Here is a 24,578-nt window from a genome sequence, read left to right as displayed (position 1 = left end):
AAAAAAAAAAAAAAAAAAAAAAAAAAAAGAGAGGAGGAAGGACTGCAAGATTTTGATTTTGCTATTATCTAGAAGTCAATTCCAAAGCCAAATAAGCTGAAACCTTCCAGGATGCTGCTTCTCACCAGGAACAGTTACAAGATATTGCCATGCATGACTCAGGCAACGCTGCTCATTACACATGGCTGCTTAGGCAGCATTTGCTGCACAACAGAACACAAGACCTTGAAAACTTGGAAATCTAACTGCTATCCAAATCAACATCCTGCGCAGCACCCTGCGCAGCATCAAAAGCTTAGTTCTTGTGGCAGACAGGGAAGTGCATTGTGGAAAGGTATTTCTAGGCCAAATATGAGATGGACGCTTTGCAGCTTTGAAATTCAGAAAAAAAAGAGTATCTCCATGAAAGGCTCAGGGAAGCAGGGAAAAAACATCTGTATCACATAACATTTTATAATATGAAAGAGATGGAGGCAATGTAATTTTACTTATGTGATTCAGATGCAAGCAATGCAAACGTAATCTCACTGATTACACTGTGAAACAAAAGAAGGCATTTCATTATTTCCACCACTGCATCAGACATGCAAACACCATGCAATGCTCTTAACTGTATTAGAGCAAGCAGAAACCACCGCTCACATTTAGATGAGAATAACTTCAGTTAGGGAAATTTCACTGCAGCGGGTGCAGGTAAGACCTAAACCAAGTAACACTCCATGTGCTCTCACAGAAGAGTGCTACAGGACTTGCACAAAGGTGAATTCCACTCGACTTTGTTAGTAACACTGAGAAATTACATCTTAGATCCCATATATCACCAATGAGGAAGAATCTGCAAAAGGACCTTGCTCATTGTTTTTATGAATCTTCTTGTTCCTTAAAGCCTAAGAATATGAAAAGCTTATTTGATTAAGACAGGCTCACCAGGGAGTCTAGCAAAGAGTCCTGCTTTTTGATTTAGCTTAAGCACTTTTGCTAGAGAACAGGGGTGTTCCCCACCTAGAGAAATTCCTCAGCAAGAGCTGCAGAGTAACTTTTCTGAACTACCTGAATCTATTTTTCCCTGCAGATACATCTTCACTCTTGATTTTTGTTTTCATATTTCTCTTTGCACTTAAGTGAACTTAAATCTTTGTATGTATTTTGATAATAAACTACTGTAACTACGGTACAATTCACAAAAAACTGCGGAGAGGGCAAGAACTGAATGTGTAAAGACATGAAGCAACAGGGTGCAATCACCACCACTTTTGCTAACTTGTGTTTTTTACTTTTGCTTCTACTAGGAACATTTGTAAAACTGCAATCATCTATTCATCCATAGCATTTTTTCTGAATGTGCAAGTGAATTATCAGTTCTGTTGCCGCTATAGTGTGGGGGCAGATACACTTGGGGAACTAGGACAGAATTTTGTGAGAGCTTTGCAAGACTGCAGCAAATTCTTTCTTTTTTTTTAAACATAACATTTCTGTAAGTTTTCATAACAAAAAATCGTTACTAAACTAGTAATAAAATTAGTAAAGTAATAAAAATTTCCCAGAATCCCTGAGAGACTGATAACTGTTTTGGTATTTTTTAAGTGAGGAAACAGACAGGCTAATTGAGTAAATTGCTTAAGGAGACAAAAAACCACACCACCCCACACTGTTAAAACCTGGAAACAGCTGTCCTTTAACTATTTCTTACTCTACATCTGGATCTGTTTGATTTTTAGCTTTCCTTACATTTCTGCAGCATTCTCACCCTGCCACTGAAATTGCCTGTTGGACGGTACAAAGGGTTTGGATTTGCGCTCACTGAAGTCAAAGCTGTTAAGGAGTGTGATGGTGCAGGAACACGAGAAACTGAAATGAGACTGTTCAATATCCAAATATTAACAGTCATCTATATTCACCAGAATTAGTGGTTAGATTCCTAGCTCTCCAGGTCCAGTGAGTTCCTACAATCTTTCTCCTTCTCCCTGCCACCTCCAAACTGTTTTGCAATGAAGAGCAGCAGACTGGGAGTTTGGTTCATAATGAAAACCGCCCTCAAGGTCAAAATGGGCAAGGTTTTCAGAAAGCCCTTCTGCTATTCATTCTTCTATCTAGCTCTACTCTGGAGGTTTTCTTGCTCTTGGTTTGAGTTGCTTCATCTCCTGCTGTCTCCAAAAGACTCGAGAATAACTAGACCCTTAAAGAGCAAGACTTGTTCTTTCTAGAATTAAGTGGCTTTGGTCAATCCACCTTCCAGAAACTACTGCTCAAGTTTCTTCCTCAAGCATGGCTTTGTCTAAGGGCTGCTGTAGAAGTTGGATAACAACATGTTCAGTAGTTTTCTAGAAGCAATTGCTTTCATGTAAGATACCATCTTTAGCACTTTTTTTCTATTAAGATAGTCTATAATAAATATTACGAAGTTTGGGTTTTTTCCCTCCCCATCAACGAATAATAAAATTTATTTGAATTTCTATAATTTTTTTTTAAATAATAACAGGAGTATCTTGCAGTTGGAGCATCCAAAGCAAAGGGAATTCAGTCTTGGGACATTTAGTATGACTCGTCACCAGTTTATTAACAAGATCACAAAGCTGCAACTGAGGGTAATACAAAGTTTAACCACCTTCACATTTGGGAGAAAGTGCAAGAAGTTTTCTTAATGCATACACCGTGCTTCAATTTCCTTACCACTTAACTGAACAGAGAAAAGAATTACCTGAGGATCTGCTGTTTTTCCTCCTGGATCTTCTCTGGTTCCCAACCTGTGACACACTATTTCACACATGCCCCACTGTAAAGCTCTTTTTCATGCAAAATGACTACTTGTGTCGGAAAACTCATCCAGATTGTTGTCTTCACCATCAAGCCCGTTCACAGATGTGGCATAGGGCAGAACTCAGAGGGTACCATTTCATAACTGCACAGGCATGGATTTTGGCCTTGCCTACTAGCCAGTGTAGAAGTGAGGCAGGATCTACTTCATGATTATCCACAACAAATAACACAAATCCATAACAAATCCACAACAAAGAACACAAATCTCTCCCACTAATCCAGAGGCTGCACTGCCAGCTCACATGCAGTCTTGGCCACCTCTCCCAATTCCTCATTTCTAGGTTGTCTGTCAAGCCTCTCAATCCAGGTCCCAGCAAAGCTGCATGAATAGCTGCATCAGCAGAATTCTTAAATAAATAATTNAAAAAAAAAAAAAAAAAAGCAGCAACAGCACATGGCAGGAGCAGCATCTTGAGCAAGGACCACAAATCAGAACTTCCCATTTGGAAACCACAGCCCAGAAGACAGTTTTCACAAGGCAGCCCAGCAGGCGTTGGCCTTGATGCCGACTGCTCCTTTCAGCAGAAGCTCCACCATGGACTGGTACAGCAAATCCCCCAATTGTTAACAGAGTATTTTTTTTTTCCTATTAAGACAAGAATAAAAAACTCCTTCGTCTAATGAGCATTTGCACTATTTCCAAACAGTTTGATCCTGCATTGTATAATTGAATCTTAGATGACTCATTTTGTCAGAGATTAAGCTTGGATAAGAAGGTTTCCTAAACGGACAAAATTAAAAGCAAAGAAACAAAATGAATGAAGAAAAAATAAAAGCAAATGATTTTAGGGTAATGAGATCATCAGAGAACTGACTGGAGTTCACTGTGCTGTATTTTGCAATCTTCCTCATAGATTTCCTTTCTAGTGTCTCCCAGTCCTAATCGCCTATGATTTTCTGCTGCTCCACTTCCATATTTTCTGTGAACAAAAGTATCTCCTCACATGCCCAGATTTTTAACTTTTAAACAGCACATGAAAACACTGCATATGAAAACCATAGTTATGCTCAGCACAATTCTGCAGCCTTTGCCTTTGTTTCCCCTTCCTACCACCACTTGACTTTTTCCCTAGGGACATGCTGACATGAATACCACATGCACTGCCAGCTCTACCAGCGCAACATTTCAATCAATCATTACAACTACAAATTAGACCTCGAAAGTCCAATGGCCAGATGTTATTTCATGCCCTTCCAGTAACCCTACAGCATGGCTATCACTGCCACTTCTTATCGCCCTTTCAAACACTGTCTGCTCTGGTCAGCCCCAGCGTCAGGCTCAAACAGTGATGTGAAATGAACACTTCCTCCCGACCCACTCTTGAACTTCTGAAGAGACGGATCCCTCCTCCCTGCACTAAGGAACCCCACTGGCATTTCCCAGGCTTTCGAGAGGAAGCCAGAAAGTATCAGAAGGAAGCAGGTTTGCAACACAGTTACTGCATGCAAACCTCCAATCCTGGCAAGAGGCAAGCATTTCTTGTTTTACACATGTGCATACGTAAACACTGTATGTATGTTTTTATACATACAAATACTTAACTATATGGACATATTACATAAGCACGACCTATGCACTGCACTGGCTAAGTTTTTTTGACTCTTTCAGCTTTATTATAGAAGAATAAAGGAGGTTCAAATCTTCCCCTGTGACACCTTGGTAAGCAGAGTGAGGCTATCCAGCACGTTACATTTTAAAAGACAAGTGAGGTAGCCCAAGTTTCCCAGAGTGTAGAACTCACTGAGGTTTGAGAATTGTTAAAATTCAGACAAAACAGCACTAGAAAGTCAGGTTAGTTGGAAAAAGTTATTTCTGTAATGTTTTTGTAACAGAAAAACGTCTCGTAAGTATTAAACAAAATGAAACAAAACAAAAATCCACACCAGGAAGGAGTAACAATTTTCTCTATCCAGCTGCTTGCTATCAGAGCACAAGCTTTTTTAGCAATATAAACTGTGCCCTCTTTAGTGGATTTGTTAACATGACTAGGGTTAGAGCTATACTAGCAAACTTTACTAAAGTAATTTTGGCCTCTGTTCAGTTTGACTGTCCCATTCTTCTGGGGAGCCACAGGCAGGACCTCTAGACAAGGATTACAAAAGGTTTTCAAAGGGAAAAGAACATCCTGTCCAAGAATCCACGTTACGAAGACAATTTTTGATTCATCTCATCCTGCTGGGTCAGCTTTAAGTGTTTGCCCTCACAGTTACCCCCAAGGTCTCCGAAACAGAGGATGTCTAATGACATGATCTTACAGTTCAAAATGGGTTTTTTCTTTTCAATCACTGCACTGGTTTGTGTTGTCACTCATTATGGCAGGGCAACTGGCAGCTCAGAATGGCTCCATGCTCTGAAGCATTAGCCTGGTCCTGCAGAAAACCCAGGTCAACACTCCCACTGATCCCCAGCAGTGTACTCAGGCCCTTACGGATGCAGTAATTATCTAAGAGTATTCCTATAGCTTTGAACAACACTGAGGAATTCTCTACTTCTTGTTCATGTAACAATTCCACACGGAATCATTTCAGCTTTGCAATTCACCTACATACTGAACTCCAAAGAGCTTCAAAACTGCCCAACACCACAAGCTACCTAGACCACGAACTTCTTAGATGGCTCCTGAAGTACTTTTGCAAACACAGTGCCAAGTCAGCCATACGTTAAGCATGTGGCCATTAGCGGACAGTGTGGGCATTTAGTCAGATGCTGTTAGCTTTGAGTAGCAGTGCCAGCCACAGCAGCTCCCCATGCCCTCTCACTGCGAGGGGCTCCTGCCTCCACATGCTCTCCCCTGTTTTGCCGGGCAATGTTGGCAGGGACTGATAGGGAACAGGGCTGGAGGACCCAAGTGGGCTACGTACAGCCTCTCACCCCTCACTCCAGGAGATTATTTCAAACTTCCTATTATATAAAGTGCACAACAGTGACCCATGCGGGAGAATGAAACAGCAGTGCAAAAGGAATAACAGTACCTCTACAATCACCACTAAAAAACAAGCAGCCACAAAGCCCTAATAAAACCACACCTCAAGGTTTCCATTGCTGTTGTGGATTCAGCAAGCAATGGCTTAAACCAGCTCTCAAACCACAGCTATTCTATCAGGATAGTTAATTCTAGCAGCTTAAAGGTTCCCAAGCTGCACCCCTATAGCGCAGCTCCTTGTGAAACTGAAATGCAAATGAGACTGCTGACCATGGGGGAGTTTCCCACCGACTGTAGGAAATGGGGGACCCTCCCTAAGAGTGGGAAGACAAGACTAGCCAATGCTTTCCTCATTGGTGCTCATGGTCATAGCCAGTATTATGTGGAAATGTCTCACTTTAGTAGCTCAGTCTAAGAAAATCTTTCAGAGCATATGTCTGTTTCTGTAAGGATGATAAATGTTTAAGCCCAAATCTTAATTTTAATAAAACTGCTAATAAAACTGGCATGCACAGAAGTTGCACTTCACTGTTTCAAACTTCTTTCCCACAAACAATAACAAACTGGCCTCTTGCACTGGCACAGTTCAAGTGCAAGTCAACAAAATTCTACACTACTATTTGTTTTCATAAATATCTAGGTCACATGCTACAAAAGCAGCATCACAAAAAGCTCCTTCTTGGTTCCCTTGCTTACTTGTAACTGTGGGGAGCAGAGGAATGAGAGGTCAGGTAAAGCTGTCAATACAGGGTTGTCTATATTCTTCCTCTGCAAACCGTAAGCACTGCAGAATCTTTCTAGCCTTGGTGTCACTACTTTCAGCTAATGTAATGGGAAAATTTAAGTCAAATAGTATATTAGCCAAAATAATACCAATAAATTGCAAAGTTGCACGGCTTAGCATAAAAATGAAAAACACTAATGGAGCACAGTGCAGTTTGTTCATACCACGTGCAGTCTAGGATCATGAATAATGTAACAGTGCAACTGCTAACAGCAGGCTCACAGAAGATAATTTACACTTGTTTTTATGGACATGAGGAACTGATCTTTGAAGTTGTCCCTAATGAGATTCTGCTTGGCCCTAACAGCATCCTAGAGAATGTGCTGGTTTTCTCCCCTGCATTCAGTGCATATTCATAAAGTCAAAAAGAGACTTACTTAAATTGTACATGTGGACTGGTGCTCCCCCATTCCGTGTGAAAGTATGACTCACAGTGGGGAGAATACCTACTAATGTATCTCACTAATGTATTCAAGTGTTTTTGTAATTATCTACAGTACCTTTGCTAATTACCAAAGACCCCTGGGAGATAATGAATGAGGTTCCTTCTTTCTTCCTCTGGTTGAACTCCTAAGTAGATTAAGCCACAGGGTCACTGTGGCATCATACCAGCATCAGGCATCATGATAGACATGCCCAAAATACAGTTGTAAGGGCTTTCTCAGAGAGCACAGAAGCCTAAGGGTGCAATAGATCAGAAAAATCTCACTCAAAAACACCACCAGCAGCATTACAGAATCACAGAATATTTAAGGTTGGAAGGGACCTCTACAGATCATCTAGTCCAACCTTCCTGCTCAAGCAGACACACCTACAGCATGTGACACAGCGCGGCATCCAGGTGGGTTTTGAAGACCTCCAGAGAAGCAGACCTCCCTGGGCAGCCTGTTCCACTGCTCTGTCACCCTAACAGTAAAGAAGTTCCTCCTCACCTGGAGACGGAACTTCCTGTGCTCCAGCTTGTGGCCAYTACCCCTCGTCCTATCGCTGGCCACCAGTGAAAACAGCCTGTCCCCTTCCTCCCTGCATTCTCTCTTCCTGAACTTATACATATTAATCATATCCCCTCTGAGCCTTCTCTTCTCCAGAGAAAATAGGCCCAGCTCACTCAGCCTCTCTTCATACGAGAGATGTTCCATTCCCTTAATCATCCTGGTTGCCCTTCTCTGGACCCTCTCCAGAAGCTCCACGTCCCTCCTATACTGGGGAGCCCAGAACTGCACCCAGTACTCCAGGTGCGGCCTCACCAGAGCTGAGTAGAGGGGCACAATCACCTCCCTTGACCTGCTGGCAACACTCCTCCTGATGCAGCCCAGGATCCCATTGGCCTTCCTGGCCACGAGGGCACACTGCTGACTCATGGTTAACTTGGTGTCAACCAGGACTCCCAGGTCCCTCTCCGCGGAGCTGCTTTCCAGCAGGTCGACCCCTAATCTGTACTGGTGCCGGGGGTCATTCCTCCCCAGGTGCAGGACCCTGCATTTGTCCTTACTGAACCTCATGACGTTCCTCTCTGCACAACTCACCAGCCTGTCCAAGTCCCTCTGGATGGCAGCACAGCCCTCCGGAGTGTCAACCACTCCACCCAGCTTGGTGTCATCTGCAAACTTGCTCAGGGTGCATTCCGTGCCCTCGTCCAGGTCATTGATAAACAAGTTGAACAGCACCGGGGCCAGCACTGACCCCTGGGGGACACCACTGGCCACAGGCCTCCAACTGGACTCGGCCCCATTTATCACCACCCTCTGAGCTCTGCCATCCAGCCAGCCCTCGATCCACCGCACCGTGCACTCGTCTAGTCCACTCTCCCAGAGCTTCCATATGAGGATATTATGGGAGACAGTGTCAAAAGCCTTGCTGAAGTCAAGGTAGACAACGTCCACGGCTCTCCCCTCGTCCAGCCAGCCTGTCATCCCATCAGAAACACAAATATGAAACATTGTTTTGTATGACTTGAATAGCTGCTTTATACTTCATTGTTTATACATGTCCTTCCAATTACGAGACCTCCAAGAATCGTTCATTCAACATCATAAAATTTCAAGTCACAACTGACACACACAGCTGAAATGCCCTTCTAGATCTAGGCCACACTGAGGTGTTAACTACTGTAGAATAGCAATTGGCGGGACACACAATGCTCTCAGCGTGTTTAGGGGAAGAGAACAGACCTTAACATAGGCATGCTGCACATGTAACCCTATCTGGTACCATAATCCTTCTACAGACCAAAAAGCAGTCTCCAAAAAAGTGGCCAGAAATCCAAAATATTTCTTTAACTACCAAATCATGTAACCACTGCATGTGAATATTCAGAGCACTTGTGTCACTCTGAGGTAGCCTCATCTGTTCACCCACTTTCATTTAAAGAAAAAACTCCACTTACTAAAGCAAACATCACAGAACCATCCTTGCCTTGGGAAAACAGGAAAGCAAAATGACTATATAATAAACACAGAACCAAAAAGCTTAAGGAAAGTATCTGGCTGCATCACTATCCCTTCCTGTAGCTGCAATTAATCAATATAGAGGGTCTACTGGGCACTTATTCAACACATTCTCATTGATCTCACATCTCAAAACCTGTCCAATACCATGCAGCAATCTCCAAATCTTTGAGAAAGGACCTGAAATCACAACTATATTTTATCACAAGAAAAGACCATGGCAGATCAAAATGGCTTCAATAATTTTGAAAAGCTGACCACAGTCTGTCCTAGGAAGGCAGGCAAAAACCCCACTCTCCTGTTCTGTCCCTGCCACAGCCTGGGTATTGAACCATGTCACCAACACATTAAATGAAGACTGCCCAAGTTGCTCTTCCTTCCACATCTCTCCCAAATACAGCCACCCCTATACCAAGGCTCTGGATTATAACAATTTAACGTTAATGAACTCCAGTAAACTAGAACTGATTTTCATTTAGAGTAACATACTAGAGTATAAACTAAGTCAGGCCAGAAACCTTCCAACATCCCATTCCATTGATCCCTCTGTCAGAAAAGTCTTCAGGAGGCTGCAAAAATCTGACAGCTGGGACAGTAGCTCCCACAGCCAATCATGATAGCTAGTACTTAATATACTCATGTTTTACCATCAGCAAGTTGAATATTTTAACTCTTAGTCCTCTGTCTTTTTCTTCCTGGAAAACAGAGGGGAACATTCATAAATTCTTTGGACATACTTGTCAGCAAAGTTCATGCCCTGCAAATATACACTGCACTGTTTATGATTAGATGACTCAAGGGATAGATAGTCTGGGATGTGCCTTTTCCTTTACAGCTCATTGCCTAATCTGACCCTAAAAAAAAGAAGGAAATTCTGTAACCTTACAGCTGTTTAGTGCGTTAAATAAAATACAAAGAACTGTGCTCTACTTCCTATAAAAATGATCACATAACAAAGAAAGCCACTCTAACTGGTGTTATCTGAAGAAACTCTAGTTTTTATGAATGTAGAGACTAATCTACCCTCCTGCTTCTACAGGAAGTCCCTACAGGTAAGAGATGACAGTCATTTGTGGGGACTTATGAGGGAAGCTTTAACTGCAACTACAATAGCTCTGTGTGCATAACGTGCAGAAAGAGAATTTGTTCCCAGTGCAAACTGTTTGACACTTCTCATAAGCACACGAAGCCCAACAGAAGAAAAACGAAAAGAAGAAAGAAAAGTGTGTCTTTAAAGTTGTTAGGCTCTGGGCACAGCACTGAAAGGTTCAAATGACCTTGCCGCAGTGTGCTAACGTACAACCTCTTGGTCAGCATTGCAAGATTCCCCTGTGAAGAACTACAAGGCATAAGACTAGAAGCTCAAAAGCTAAAAAAGCTTTTTGTTAGGGAAATAATAAAACACACATAAAACTTAAAGACAAGCTGTGATACCAATGTTGGAGCAATAATGCCTGCTATACTATTGCTGGAGTTTATATAAGAACAAGATTGTCTTTAAACATATGCAGGCATCAAAATCCTAACAAAACACAGGTGCAAGATGTAATGAGAACTATATTTTAACCCAACATCTTACCTCTGATTATTTCTGGGTGCTTGTTACTCATTTCTCATCTTTCACTTATTCCTTCTTACAGCCACTGTGTTAGTCAACTCCAATACAATCTTCACATTTTACTAGAGAGTGGCCTGGATCCTAAAGAAACAGTACTCTTTTATAATTAGATAACCAGAAAATTGCTAATTCTTGCACCAGTTCTTCTACGGACCTCCAATAATTTGAACTAACTAATCAATAAACCTTCCACCAGTGTCACCTCTCTTTAACTATACAATGAATGAAATGATTCCTAAGAGGTCTCCTCTATTCTGGAGGATGTCTTCTTTAAAATCTTCTAAAAATAGTACTCATAGACTAGTTCTTGCCTATCTTAAAATATTAAACGATGGTAACGAACAGACTATCAAGGAAGTCAGGTGATCCAAAGTTATTTCTTACTTTAATATTTCTATTCACAATCCAGACTGAATGCAGTGACTCTCTTCAGGAAAATGTTTGTACTAGTGATATCCAGAATGAATAAGCCTAAAACCAAACAACACGGAACATTTTCCTTGAAACTGGTACCTGGATTCCCTTTCCCCTCTGGCTCAGGGGAAACATTGTGCTCTACTTGCATACATTTTAAAAATATTCTGTTTTCTTGAAGGCACAGAAATTATGGTAACAGATAACTAACAGCAAATGCTGCAAATCCCAAGAGTTAAAGGTCTTCGTTTTCTTGCCAAGATGATGTATCAGGTTCTGAGACAAACAGTAAGTGTGATCCTTCCATTACTGGAGTGGCAAGACTGTCAAGATGCAACAATACAAAGTAGCCTAGCAAAACACTGTCAAAGGTCACAGAGCAAAAAATATAGACACCACCCCAGGAGAATTATCATCATCATTTTAATTCTCAGAGGCTCTGTCTGAAACTGGTATTACAGCATTTGATCTGTGCAGCCTCATTATACTGACAGCATTCCTAGCAAACACACCAGGAACTTTGAAAAATTAAAACATCCTCCAAAAGCTCTAAGAGGTTGCAATGAGACAATTCTCCCCCAGCGAGCCAAAAAGCCATCCAAGTTGAAATACTTAAGTTTCAACGTACAGAATAATCGTAATAGCAAAACAAAAACAGTTCTTCATATAGATAAGCTTTCCCCTTTCAAAGCTGCAAATCTTTGCTGTTTAACAAACAAAAGATGAAGGAAGATCAAGCTACTGTCAAAAAATATATAATCAGAAAGGAAACAATTTAAGTTATCTTTCAAAGACTAAATCTGTCTGAACTCTATATGCAATTTTTATAATTATGTATTTATTTATCTTTAATTTATTCTCTCCACCAGCACACCTACCACTGAGTGACACTGGAAGGAAAGGCAGAGATACGGTGGCTGCCTGGAATTTTACTACTAATAAAAAAGTCTTTAATTCCCGCAAGGGTAGGTGTAGTACATTGTTAACAGCCGCAGGAAAGACATGCCTGTAAGAATCACCACTGAAAGTTGAGGAAGCCACTTAACTTGGCATCTCAAAGGAACATGAACTGTCCCACTGAAGGCAGTAAAAACCTCATACCTATATTTAGTAAGCACAGGGCAAGGCTCTAATTTATTAAATACAGTGAAACACATTAATTCTTAACATCGGTTTTCCCCAAAACTACTGCTTTGCCACTTACAAAAGAGAAAATAACCCTTAGCTAATCCTATCTGCCAGACAAAAGCCAGTGTGCTTTAAGAAACAAAAATGCCTGGAGTAATTAAAAAATAATGATTTTTTTCTTTGTGCTCCCCTTATATCAGTGAGCATGAGGGAAGACATACTGGACTAGCACCTCTTCCTTGGCATAAACTAATGCAATAGCTAAACATTTAGGAATAATGTACTGACCCTGATGCTCCCCATCACTACACTCAAATTCCTTATACCAGAGAAACTGTAAACGTGTAAATAGTAAGTCTGCTAGCTCACAAATACATCAGCTGAAGTCCCTCTCTCATACTCCTTTCTCTTTCCCTCCCCCATTCCCTCTCCATCTGCTGCCCTCCTGGGAAGGGAGTGCTACACTTAACGGCTGGGAGCTTTTAAGTCTAATGTGCTGGATATAAGTTAATGCCCAGTGCAGTAAGGAGGACTTTGCTGTGAGGAAGCCTCTTGTACTGTTTCTTTCTGTCAATATCTATTGGAATCTTTGCAGCCCTAACATCAAGCAACATGCAAAAAGAGAAGCCTTCGAACACAAAATCCCAAATCTGCAACAAAAGCAAGTCTTACAAGATACCATAGCATAATCCTTTAAATATTCTTCTTGGTAAAAACAGGATACTAATCTAATTTTCTCCTTGTTTTTCCCCTCAGTACAATGATTTATATTTAGAAAATATATTCATTATTTAACAAAAGACACCAAATACTTTCCCTGTCAGTAGACAGTACACAGGACAACAGCATCAGCAGATCCAAGATTCAGTCAGGAAATCTTCTTACACCCTCATGTACATTATTCTCTTCAGTCACTCTTTGAGAAGATTTGGTATTTATAAATAGTGATTACAGCACAGGCACCTCTGTTGGTAGTATTCTAATTTACAGGATAAGAGAGCAAAAAAAAGCGCTGGATCCAAGTAAGTTGTGAAGAGGATTATTACCAACCATACCATAGGATTACGGTTCCTTTCTTGGCAACCCCTCTTTCTCCTCCACTTCTCTTCACATTCTAGCAGTGCTATGTATCACCAGTGCTCGTCCACCAATATTCTGCCTTGGCCAATCTCATATAGCACATCCTGCAGGATTGACACGCTTGATGTGCCAAGGGAAACCTCCAGCTATATGGGGATTAAGATCAAGCTTTACAGTCAATTATTCAGGAGATAAATAAAAGAATTACAGTTCTAGAAGAACTTACAGGTAGGAATCCAGACTCACACTTTTCTGCCCTAACCATTTGCTGGTGCTGTGCACAATATTACATACAAAATGACCATACACTACCTCTTGGTTTGAAAAAGAGGCTACCAAACAAAATCAAGTCTAGTCACAATCACTACACAATTGCACTTTTTGTCTTCTATGTTTTAACTGCATACACCGGTTTTGGTCACAATTTATTATTCTCTAATTAAAAATAACCAAACACAGCAACACTTGGTGGGGGGGGAGGAATAAACAGACAAAACTTGAATCTCCAAATTAACACCACAGCTCTCTGAAAAGGATGCATGTCTTAAAAAAACCTCTCTGCCTTGCTGTATTTCTGCTATGCCTAGCTACAGTTATTTCTTCAAGTCAAGTTATGCCAGCTGAGGTATTTTACAAAATTCAAACTCAAACAAAACACTATCTCTCTAGGAGGGAGACACATTGGTCCTCCATTTCTCAGTTGCTCCATGAAAACCTGTGCTAGGCAACTGACTGCCAACTGAGTCACCCCTGGTATCTCAAGACCAGAAACATAAGCTCAAAAGCTGGTGAGCAACATAAGAGTATAAAAATCAATGTTCATCACCAATACTTCAGCAATTCTGCCATAGTCCTGCATCAATCATAATGAGCAAGTAGGCTATATAAAATCACATAAAATAGGCATCTAAATCCACACCATTTACAGAGCCTCCTTGAAAAAAAAAAAAAAAACAACAAAAAAGTTACAGAAAATCTGCTGTGTCCACAAATACATCCCTACTATCCTGGTATTTTAAAGAAAGAAACAACAGGCTTCCAACAACAATGCAAGGCCTAATTATAAGGTATTCCCATCTTTCCTGTCGAACAACATCACAGCAAGAAATTCCCTTTAGTGAGCAACTTCACTCAGACACAAGGTACTCCGGCAGGGGCCACTGGCATAAAATGTGCATTAGGTCAGGTCCATCACAAGCCTCCCATGAGATAAGAACATACCATATATTGTACATATTTATCCATAAAAGTCAATCCTTATCAGTATGACAACACTGAAGAAAGTGGACAGATAAAAGTGTAAGGTAGAATGAGACCTTGTACTGAAAATGTTCATCATGGTTCTCAGCTACTAGAAAGGGACAAAAAGGGAGGGAGAACAGGTATTTTTAACCCGAACCATTTGAGCAGTAAGACTGATAGAGCAGCCCCACAAAAAGCCCTGAAGCTCTACTGAAGAGATGGACAAACTGGGATGCATGGCCAGAGCAAAGAGCAGCTGGGGGGCAACAGGCTCAGCACCGAGGCCTGGGCATCACAGAACTTCACCCTTTCCAGCCCATACAAATAAATAGCCGTCAGGGAACATTTTTACAAACTGTGATAAATGCACAAGGCGCATATCTTAATGCTGAAGGATTCATTCAGACATTTATTTTGTTAAGTATGAAAAACAACCGGGCAGTGTCTCCCACTACCAGCAGAAGTAAAAGGTTTAATCACCAGATTGCACCAAATCTAGCTTCTATACCAGAGCAGTGCAACACAGCAATATAAATAACTAATGGACAGACAGTGACAAAACATTATTTTAAACCTGTTCTACATTATAATAATAATATTAGCCCATTTACAGCATCAGTCTTTCAAGTATGTCAAAATATTTTTTAAGTAGTAGGCTGGTATGACTGCTTTTTACAGACGACAAAAAGAGAGGTCAGAAACAACAGTCTCTCTTCTAGAGAGACTACAACAGCATGCCTGCTATGATGGCATAAACAAAATACATATAGGGACCTGAATCTGAAGTTTTAATTACCTAAGTGCAATCCCAAAACAAAGTATATGTTTATTAAAAAAAAAAAATGTTTTTACTCTCACAGGTTACATTTGAAATTCGGGCCTATTTTATATTTATATTTTGCAAAATAACTGATATAAACCTAACTGATTCACAAGTGATTCTGACTGGAGATTTCATTAAGATTGTTTAAATAATGACAGATTTCTACCAAGCACACACAGATACACATATACATATGCTCCAGTAAAGCAGTTTTTCTTAATGAAAAGTAAAATTAGCATCTTTGCACCACAACGTCCATTGTTCTCCTGCATGAGAAGCAAAAGACATAATCAGCTAATGACCCTGCTTTGAGCAGGGTCCCCCTGTTTACTTGGGGACAGCTGTATGGGTCCTCACCTACAGCTGTCCTTGCCTCCTTTCTGCTGGAATTCCGGCTCCTGCTGTCGGGAGAGCTCAGCTGCTCCAGGGGCAGCTGCCGAATGGCTGCTGCTGTTGGCTTATCACGCCAGAAAAGCCACGTCTTGTTTTACTTACGCACTTGAGTTGTAAACTGCTGCCTTTCAGTAGCCACTCAGGCCACTGAGGGACCAATGAGACAAGGGAGATTATATACGCAGAGACAAATTCATCTTGCTTTTCAGCCTGGGCCCTAAATAAATATCCCCCATGCAGAAGACTCCAGTTTTTACTACACTGGTCCAATGCATTCTTGTTTTCAAGAGCAGAACTTAAAGCAGAAGTCCACAGGGAGTAGTTATTTTTAAATTTTATTTAGAAAAAGTAGTAGAGAGCAAATTAAGCACTTATCACATACGTTTTCACAAAAACAGCCAATAATGGACAAATTAACAACTATGTCAAAATGATGTTTCCTACATCAGTATCATTTAAAATAAGCTGTCCAGTTACACCAGGTACAGCCGGCTAGCTTAGGCCTGCAATGTCTGCACCCGCTCAGCCCATGGATGAACTACACAAATCCGCATGAATCACGGGAGTAGATATTCTACTAATGACAATTCTTTTCCCCTGTCTCCAGTATCACACGCTTTTTATAAAGCAACGGTTGACAGAAATACAAAACAAATATATTATTTGCCCATCGATTTCACTGCAACCTTCCCAAATTAATTGCATACAGATACAGTAATTCGGATCCTATTTCCCAAAGTCAGTAGTCTATTCAGGACTCTGGGTTTTAACAATTCAGGATTTCACCACACTTAAACGTATTTTTTTCCCCTATAACTATGTGGTTATACTTTTAAATTATTTTTCTTATTATATATACATACTCAAACATTCAACTACACATACACATGCCTATACTATTTTAAAATAAAAAATATTCACAGGAGATATTATTCTAGTATAGCAAGAGCAGTAGAATTACAGAATTACAGATTGCATGATGTACAAGAGAACATCCTAAGTAACTAATTCATATACTCGATGAATTCAACTATCCTCACCAAAGACTTGGTCATTCTACTTTTTTCCTGCCATTGCCTTATGGAAGTAGCAATTTTCTCTACCCTCTCTGCTTGGGAGCTGCAGCTGCAGAACACAAGGGCTTGAACGCCTGGAAGCCACAGGTGATTTGATAATTCTCCAAGTGTGGGCCTCCAGCTCCTCCTGCAAGTGCTGCCTGTGCCCCAAAGCCACACCCCACTGCTCCTGGGTGGCAGTGAGGACTATGCAGCCTTATGCAGAACACTTCAAGGTCTAAACACATCTACAAGGGTTTCTCATTTTAAACCAAATTATCTGGTAGAACTTAATTTAAGTGATGCTGGGTCTCAGATCAGAGACACAACTAAAATCAAATGCCAAGGAGGAAAAAATAAAAAAAAAAATTAAAAAAAAAAAGGCTGTGCAGAAGTGAGAAGATAGCACTATATGGAGAAGCAGCAAGAAACATCAACATCTAATACTATACTTGCTATACTTGCCTGTAAACGCTACAACAACAATTAAAAGACAAAAAGAAATGCACAATTGTATTATTATTTTGTAGCTATCCTTAAAAACAGAGAATAGAGGTAAATCAGCGGAGTTTAGAATTAAACAAAAATAAACATGAACTGTACAAGGCATTCAGATACCAAGTATTTAATAATATCTTCAGAGAGGCAGAGGAGAAAAGGAGAAATTGCTGCAAAATGGCCCAAATGAAACACAGCATCCCTTTATCCAAAAGAACTGGACAGTGAATATTGTCTTTAGAACATCAGCTCAAACTTTTTTTTTTTTAATATGAAGAAACTGCTGAAAATGTGTACAGTACTTCAGCCCAAATAATTGACAAAACTGCTACCGCAATCAGCCTAAACAGAGGGCTTTTCTATATAGTTATTTACCTTAGGATATCCTTAAATAAATTCTAAGTAACTACAGTGTAAAAATAAATACCATAAGAGAATTGTGTCCCTGATGATTAAAATACATAACACTATCATGTGGAAGGCATACTATATGATAATGGAGAAGAGGAGGTGTCTCAGAGAACAGGAAGTATAATAGCAGTTTTTCCCTATACATCAGGGTTATATTGGTGAGATTACGCAAGCTTTCAGTCTATGCTATTGTGAGCATCAAGCTCATTGCACACAAGAATCAAAAAAGGCTCACTATGTGCTCACTAACCCATTTTCTTTAATCCAGTTCTCACCTCTGCAAATCAAGATGCATATTCATAAAAGGAATTACTTAACAAAAACGTTCAGTAGAGAACACTGCTCCCTAACTGCCACCCACAACTGAATTATGGTATGCAGCAGTGCCCTGTAGCAATATATCATAGTGCTCAGCATTTTTGTGATGCTTTTTATCAATTTCTCAATATTTCACTTTTTTTAAAATAAAATTTTCATTAGAATACAACCCCCTCAAACTCCCTATTTTTACAGGGATGCATACTTAATTTTAATATAACAAAAAAGCAAAACTGTAAAACCAAACCAAAGCAAACAATCTTGGCAGCTGCAACAATGTGGCATTAGCAAAGACAAAATAGAGTAAGAGAATCATGGTTTCTTTGCTATTACTGTTTTTACAATTTTTTCAGAGTTTCTCACTTGATGATATCCTCTTTTAGGAGATGCACAATGCTCCCATTATAAAACCTCAGGATGACTCCTAAGTTCCCTCCCCCAGCTACAACAAGCTCTCTTGTTTTCCTTTTCCTCCACACCAGCTTTACACATCTGCTAGGATCTTACCTTTTACCTTTAACAGGTTTACTAATATCCATCATTAGTTACCCAAGCCTGCACCTAAAACCTATCTCTGCCTTCACTGTCGCATCGTTTTCTTCGCTTCTAATTCTCTGGGATTAATTCTCCTCCTTTAAAAAAAAAAAATCTCTTACATCATCTCTTTGATGTAAGAAACTTCTCCCTCTTCTGTGGTCTCGCTTTCAGCAAACCACACCCTTCCTTCAAACAATTCCTGAGTTTAGGCAGTGTTTTTGGTAAAATTTTTGTAAAGAACTGTCACTACATTGTACTTCAGTTTCAGTATATATTTCAACTGTACAATTACTTCAATCTAGAAGTATTGTCTAGGACATCTGTGGAGTTAATATCATTTATGAGATTAATTATAAGGAAAGTTATGCTATAATTAAATCAGTTACTTTTAAAAATGTTTAAAACTATACCTGTTCTGGCCTTAATTCAGCTCCCACAAGAATCAATGCCAATAACAAGGGGTCCTTTAAAGCTTTCTAAATCTTTGTTACTCATTCTGCACTTGTTCTATACATAGAATTTCTACTTAGTGCCAGTCACAGGTGCAGTCTGAGTGCAAAAATATGCAGCAGAGTCACCCTGACTCTGAAACTCCCTGACAAAAGATCTGAGTGGATCAAGCAATGGAACTATCATTTCTAAACGCACAGTTACACAATTACAGCAATCAATCACATAGCACTAATGCTAACTTTTCCAGCAATTATAAATCATATGCACAACACTTCAGCATCCTTCCTCAAAGGAGTTCTTCTAGGAAGATTGTAACTACATGGAATCCCATTAAAAGGTGTTAAACTCCCATAATTATGACTCTTCCTATGAGATTCTACATAACAAAAGGCAATGAAGTACTATATAACTTTTTCCACTCTTATGCAAAATCCTCATCAAACTCAGTGACAACATCCAAAACCCTGACCAACAATGTTACACAGGAGGTCAACAGATGTCACCCTTTGTTATAGTTTCATATGCTCCTCAGACTATTATCATTTAAATAGAAAGAACTTTTAACAGGAATAACTGATAAAGATCAAACTTAACTCAACAATGGAAAGGAAATTCAGAGTAAAAGCTCGTACTTAGCTCTTAACCCAAACCATTGTGCCCAGGTACTACTCTGTAGAATGATCTTACAAGTCATACAATATCCAAGAACAACAAGGTGAAGTAAGCTTGTAGCTCCGCATTTCCAAAGCAAGAAGCTTGCAGCTCCACATTTCCAAAGCTTTATTTGGTAGAAGTTCAGGTCAGGAACATTATTTTAACAGAATATTTGTGTTTCTTGGGACTAGTTGTTCAGCAGTCTCCGATTCCTTTGTCCTCCTGGTCAGAAGTGGAATGCAGCATGCAGCACACGTTCCACTCACAAGGAAGGACAAAGGATTCAGTGATCGGGGGACAATTAGTCCCAATTAGGCCTATTTCGCAGCTGACTGTAAAGGGTGGGGGAAGGGTGTTAAATTTTAAAGCAATGGGTCCCTGAGGCAAGTTAAAGTGAAATCACTAAAGTGACAAGTGTCAGAAAATGCACACTGCTGCACATCACAGCAAGCTTCACCAAGCCAGTGGCGTGGCGTGGCTCCCAAGGCATAGTCGTATTCCACACATGATGGTGTGCTCTGTCACATCTACGCTACGTAGCAAATCTGGAAGCCATTTTCCCTATTTGATAATATGACTAGCATTTTTTTTCCAGTTTTCAACCCATTCCTTCATTATTGACTCTCAATTTAACCACACACACACACACACACACGAACGATGACAAGATGAGTAATACTTACATATGCACGTGTGGAGGCTGGAACCGGCTCTGATTAATATTGTAGTGTGTGAATGCCTGCGTTGGATTGGAGCTGTACTCATCCACCGTTATGGTAACTTTGCCTTGTGAAGGAATTCCATGAGCCATCCTTTCTCCTTATGCACATGAGCATTCACAACTTCTCAAGGCCAAGAGCAGAGTAGGGCATCGTGTCCCAGGCAGTTCTGGAGTCCAAGCACCTCCTCATCAATTCTGTGGACCGCGACAAAGAGAGAAAAAACATTAGCCTTCACTGCAGAGTGAAGAAGCTGTTAACCTACACAGACACATTAGCCTCCCCTGTCTTGACTTCCATATGAAGATCTTTCCTAAGCTTTTGAGGTACCCTCACCAGAATACCCAATCATTGTTCTTGATATTCTTTTTTTACTACCTCATCATTTAACTCCAGCATGTTTAAATACACCTGAAGGATGAATGCTAAAAAAAAAAAAAACAACTTAAGAAAGTCTTGAGAAAGACTAGTATTTAAACAATTTTGTCAAAACTCCATGTTATAATCCTCTACCTATTAAACAGCTTTGTATTCCTTAAACAGTAATGATGTTACATGTAACATTATCATGCCATGAATAAGTATTTCTGCATTTATGCAGAAATCTGCTTGCTGCCCAAAGAACAAGTTTGCAATTCTCTAAAAGCAAGCCTCACTGTTCGTTTAGTAGAAATGGTTTCCACATGTTAAATATAATATTGTATACAGCTCATACACGCACTACGATATTAGCATAAGGCTAATGGACACTTCTAAATTCTATCACTGTGGAATCCCCTGCACAGAATTTGAGTTTCAACTTCTCCAGTAAGTAAAATGAAGGTAACATGGCTGTCTTCCTTCAGAGGAATCTGTGAACACTGAAGAATACTTTCAAGATGAGAAGTTCTGTAAAAGCACTGCTTGGACAGAAAATCTCAGCCAGGGCACACTGTCACAGCTTCAGTGACTTCAAGAAAATTGTGACAACTTGGATGAATCCATCTACTCTATATGCAACAGTAAATTTTTCATATCTGTATGCAATTCACAAACACAAACCTGCACTTGCTGAGAAGAAAAACAGGTTTAAAAAAAAAAAAGTTAAAAAAAAAAAAAAAAAAAGAAGAGGAAAAAGATCTGAGCCCCGGGCATCAAACTAAGCTGCACTTTTTTCCAGGGGATGTTCCTGGATTTCTGTTGGCTCCCAAACATAAATGTGTTTGCCATGTGTAATGTTACACATTTGGAATCTTTGATTTGTACTCAAAATGTATTTTAAATACAAAGACTAATTTCCAGTTTGGCACTAACTACGATAAAAATGCCCCGCAAATGGCAGATGGTCTGCTATAGGCCATTTATTTTATTATTTTACAACCTCAGGCCTACGTAGGCTTCCATATGTTAGTTGGGTTAAGACATTATGCAACCTTCATTCCAGTAATTGAGTTGTATTCTTCATCCTCCTTATCAGCAAAACATAGGCAAGATGGAACTAAAACATAAAGGTCCCACCTGAAAACTCAGTTATTTGTGACATGGGCCACGGTAACTAAGGTTGCGGTTTGTTCTTTATTGTAACCCACTCTTATAAGCACCAGTTTCAGGTGTAAAATTCAGTAAGGTGGGCTTTCAATTATTGAATCTTTTACTGTCTTAGTATAAGGTAAAGTATGTACACTAACTGCTTACGAATCATAATACAGTGGTTACCATACCAAGTTTGCAGCTGTTTCCTTAATTTCCCTCACAATTATATTTTACTGTTATTTTGCATAACAGTAAAACGCAACACCTGCTTCAAATTGCAGTCCTGTTCCAAGTACCATAATTCTTTTGAGATACAAACTATGAACAGTGTGCAACACAGAACAGCATAATTGCCCTGCACTGAAAAGTAAATACAAATGAAAACATTTTTCTGATAGAGAAATGACTATCATTAACAAGAGTGCTAGCCAAAGCTTCAAAGAAAAAAAATAAGTTTTTTTCTTTTTTTTTTTTAACACAGCAAGAACTTTAATGCTTGCATAAATTAAGGAGTAGTATGAAAATGGTACTGCTTCTTTTTTTTAAGTTCAATTAGAAAGCTACTATATAGAACAGTAAGCATTAAGAAAAAAAACGCAGTTTTAGAAAAGCTAAATCACACTAGTTTCAATAATCTAGCACAAGACAGGTCAGAAGATTAAATTTCATATCACTGTTTACTTAGGAAAAAAAACCCCACACAGTTTCTTAATGACTGAATTGTACATAAAGATAACAATAAGCATTTTTATAAGCATTACAATAATCTGTTACAGAAAAATTTCAGTTAGCATAAAACAAACAATAAGAGGATGCTAAACTACCTATATTAAGTACATTAGACTTTCAATATACTAAGTATAGAGGCTGCAGTTGCTTCCTACTATTTAAAAATAAATCTCTACACTTAAACAGGACAAAGCCAAGAAAAGCATGCCATCAAAATGAAATTCTACAAAAAATACTAATCTTGGGGGGGAGGGGAGAAAAAAGATCAAAGCTGACTCAGTAGTCCACTTGCTCCCTTCCTTTTAGCGCTCTAGAGAGTACTACAGCTCACCTCCCAAAAGCATCTAATCTTCTCCAACGTGAACTTCTTCGAAGGAAACACGAGAATACTTCAGAACTTCCATTTATTTTAGGCTCATGAAAAAAAGGCTACTTGCCATCACTACTACTCTTCTTTCCCCAACTGATATCACTCTTTGAGGATTACGTAGAGATGAGCAAAAAATGTTGCGTGGTTTTTCATGAGTGTGAAAAGTCCAACAATGTGCAATCCTTATCCGGCAATTCGAAGTGTTAAAAAGCTTAAATAAACAATTTGACACATTAAATTTTCCCAAATACAGCAGTATTCCCATGAAAATATTTTTTCATTGGAAAATCCAGTGAAAATTTATACCAACAAGACAATTGCTATTGTATGTTTCTGCCCAGTTTTTAAGGTACAAAAGTAAAGGTACAAAGCTGTGATTTCTCCACTAAAAGAGCAGATATAAATTAATGAGGAACTAATTTTCAATAAAAAGTCAAGTCAGATAGATACCAGAATACTGAGAACAATCATAAAATACATTGTAAGACATAACATTAAAATGGTATTTTCACAGAAAACTATACAAATATTACAAATGTGCATATGAAAGCCACTTTTTCCTCAAATCAAATATTTAAACCTTCCTAATCTGAATCAAAAAAAAAAAAAAAAAAAAAAAACACCTTTTCTAACTGATGTTGCCTTATTAAAAAGAAAAAAAAAAGGCAAAAGGAAGGGTTAATTTCGTGTCAACACCTTCTGTTGATAAATCCACTATGCCGACACTGTTAGAACAACAAAATGCGCTCAATAAATAGGAAAGGCCAGGCTCGGCGGCTGTGACACCCTCCCTCCTTCCCTCCGAGATGGCCCCCTCCTCCCCTGCTTTCTCACAGCTTATTACCACTCGCTTCGGTGATTATTTAGCAACTGCCCCAACAGTCCCCGCGATGCCGCGCTACAGTTTGCAGACAACTCCAGGCTCCATCCAAGCCACCAAGCGCAGTGCAGAGGCGGGGGAGGCGGGACACCGGTACCTGGGCGCCCCCCGGGCGCCCCCCTAGCCCCGGCGCGGCGTCTGCCATAGCCCCCAGCCCGCTGCCCCGCTGTGCTGCAGTTTTCGATCTAGATCTGGTTTTACACAAGAAGTTTACACTGGGCTTTCCTCCCTCCCCGTAATTGCAATAAAACTCGTTTTTTCTTTTTTTTTTTTTTTTTTTTTTTTTTTGGGGGGGGGGGGAGAGGAGCAGAGTGGAAAAAACTCCAGTGGGGCGAGGGCGAGCGCTGCTAGAAAGCGAGGGCGGGGTTATCCCCGCGGTATCAATCACACTACTGCTCCCCTGCACCTCGCCTCCCCCCACCCCGGCTCCCTTTCCCAGTGCTTTAGGCCTCCGGGATCAGGGTTGCCAAGTGGGCTGTGAAAGGCAGCTCTGTCGCCTAGGAAAGAGCGGGGAAACTCCGCCGAGGGACGGCAAAGCAGTCCGTCTGCCATTGCTACTTCGGCGGCGTCCCCCACGAAGCCCCGTTCCCGGGGCCGAGGCCATGGCCACCCCCCGCTCGCCCGCCCCAGCCAGCACAAAGCTCCCGGCCTAGCGCCCTGCCCCGCGCAGCCCATCACCCCGGTGCCGCGGCCAGGCCAGCGAGCAGGCGGGCGGCGACAGAGGGCGGCGAGGGCACGGCCTGCGGCAGGAGGGCACGGCCCGGGCGGCTGG

The 24,578-nt window shown here is 40.4% G+C and overlaps 1 protein-coding gene across 3 annotated transcripts in view; it reads right to left on the bottom strand.

Annotated features, from left to right (window-relative positions):
• MPPED2 (metallophosphoesterase domain containing 2) overlaps positions 1 to 24,578 on the bottom strand; it is a 149,414-nt gene that overhangs the window by 66,052 nt on the left and 58,784 nt on the right. For all 3 annotated transcript variants that reach the window (XM_026041186.1, XM_026041185.1, XM_026041187.1), the window contains one exon: positions 20,280 to 20,512. In XM_026041186.1, coding sequence (XP_025896971.1) covers positions 20,280 to 20,407 — 128 coding nt within the window. In that variant the 5' untranslated portion in view covers positions 20,408 to 20,512. The remainder of the gene's footprint in view (positions 1 to 20,279; positions 20,513 to 24,578) is intronic.

This window comes from Nothoprocta perdicaria, unplaced genomic scaffold, assembly GCF_003342845.1.
Source record: "Nothoprocta perdicaria isolate Ctin4 unplaced genomic scaffold, notPer1 scaffold_28, whole genome shotgun sequence".
Taxonomy (NCBI): Eukaryota; Metazoa; Chordata; class Aves; order Tinamiformes; family Tinamidae; genus Nothoprocta; species Nothoprocta perdicaria.
The sequence above is the reverse complement of the archived record's forward strand: the minus strand, read 5'-3'. Positions and strand labels throughout refer to the sequence as shown.